General features: G+C 46.5%; 1 protein-coding gene across 1 annotated transcript; it reads right to left on the bottom strand.

The window, feature by feature from the left end:
- Nucleotides 1-354: 354 nt before the first annotated feature.
- LOC102005594 (olfactory receptor 1L6-like) lies at nucleotides 355-1,290 on the bottom strand. Its single transcript, XM_005382523.2, has one exon. The coding sequence runs from the start codon at nucleotides 1,288-1,290 to the stop codon at nucleotides 355-357; it is 936 nt and encodes a 311-aa protein (XP_005382580.2).
- Between the last annotated feature and the right edge of the window lie 308 nt (nucleotides 1,291-1,598).

Below are 1,598 nucleotides of genomic sequence, written 5' to 3' on the forward strand. Positions count from 1 at the left end.
AGATTGAAGAATGTTTTTATCTTTAGGTAGGTCCTCCCTAGTCTGACATAGTGAATAAGGTGGTACAATGGCTCAATCTCCCTTTTTGTTATAAGGAAACTCAGGGTAGAGTGGATCTTGGTGAGGGCTTGATGTCTGCAGCAAAGCATTAAGGGCTCATTAACTGCCTGTACTGATGTAGGAACTGGAGAGCTTGGGACACAGCATATTCAGATCCAGTGGTCAGAGGCTCTGTCACTGACAAAACAAGAATTTGAGCAGGGACACCTGTGTGTCCAAAAGTTGTAGGTTCACTTGGCCAGGCTGGCACAGTGGCTGGTAAAGAGGGCACTGCAGGAGTCCATTTTGTTCTGTCTATAAGTGAATTTTGTCCTTTAATTTCCTCAAACCTCTCTTCATATCTTTGTTCCTCAGGCTGTAGATGAAAGGGTTCAGCATGGGAGTCACCACCGTGTACATAACTGTGGCTATCCGGTCCTTCACCACCGAGTACATGGACAGAGGCCTAAAGTAGACATAGATGACACTCCCGTAGAAGAGCACCACGACGGTGAGGTGGGAGCCGCAGGTGGAGAAGGCTTTCCACTTGCCAGCTGCAGAGGGGATTCTGAGCACAGTGATGATGATTCGTAGGTAGGAGAAGAGGATGCACAGGAAGGGGGTCACGATGACAGCCAGGGTCTCAGTCATGACCACAATCTGGCTGGAGGATGTGTCAGAGCAGGAGAGTTTTAACACAGGCTGGGTGTCACAAAAAAAGTGCTTAATGACATGGGAGGCACAGAAAGAGAGGCGAGACATGAGTAGCACCCTGAACAAGGCATGCAGGTGGGAGATGGTGCATGAACCCAACAGCATGAGGAGGCAACGCCGTGGGCTCATAGCCACGTCGTAGTGTAAGGGATTGCAGATGGCCACCAGCCGGTCAATGGCCATGGAGGCTAGCAGGTAGCTGTCAGTGTTTGCTAAGGCCATAAAGAAGTACATCTGAACCAGGCAGCCCACGTAGGAGATAGCCTTTGTGTCTGAGAGTAAATTCCTCAGCATCTTGGGCACAATGACTGTTGTAAAGCAGATGTCCATGAAGGATAAATTGCTGAGAAAAAAGTACATAGGGGTGTGGAGCCTGGAGTCAGAGTGGATGGCCAGGATGATGAACACATTCCCTACTACGGTGACCAGGTACATGAAGAGGAAGATGGCAAAGAGTGGCTTCTGCAGCTGTGGGTTGGAAGAGAGGCCCAGGAGGATGAAGGGTGAGGTGCTGCTGCTGTGGTTCTTGATCTCCATGTCTCTGGACTGTTTTGAAGTCATGGGAGAGATATGAAGAGCAGATTAATCTTGATGGCTTTTTCCCTACCTTCAAGGCTATGTAAAAAGCACAGCGTCTTTTGTTAAAAATTTGAGAAATATATTCATTTTAAGAAATAGTAACACCAAACATGGAAACTTTTATAAAACTTCATATTGCCTCTGAAATGAGAACATGAAGGTTTTTCATTTGTTCTCAGGAGCTACTATGTGGTCTAACTTGAGTTTTTATTTCCTTTATAGAGATGATTCTTCTTTTGTTTCTTGATCGACACTTTGGCTTTTTG

The sequence above is a fragment of the Chinchilla lanigera genome, unplaced genomic scaffold (genome assembly GCF_000276665.1).
Source record: "Chinchilla lanigera isolate Chin_1 unplaced genomic scaffold, ChiLan1.0 scaffold00018, whole genome shotgun sequence".
Classification (NCBI taxonomy): Eukaryota; Metazoa; Chordata; class Mammalia; order Rodentia; family Chinchillidae; genus Chinchilla; species Chinchilla lanigera.

Coding starts and splice junctions, on each gene's coding strand:
- LOC102005594 (XM_005382523.2), bottom strand. CDS start 1,290: ATGGAGATCAAGAACCACAGCAGCAGCACCTCACCCTTCATCCTCCTG.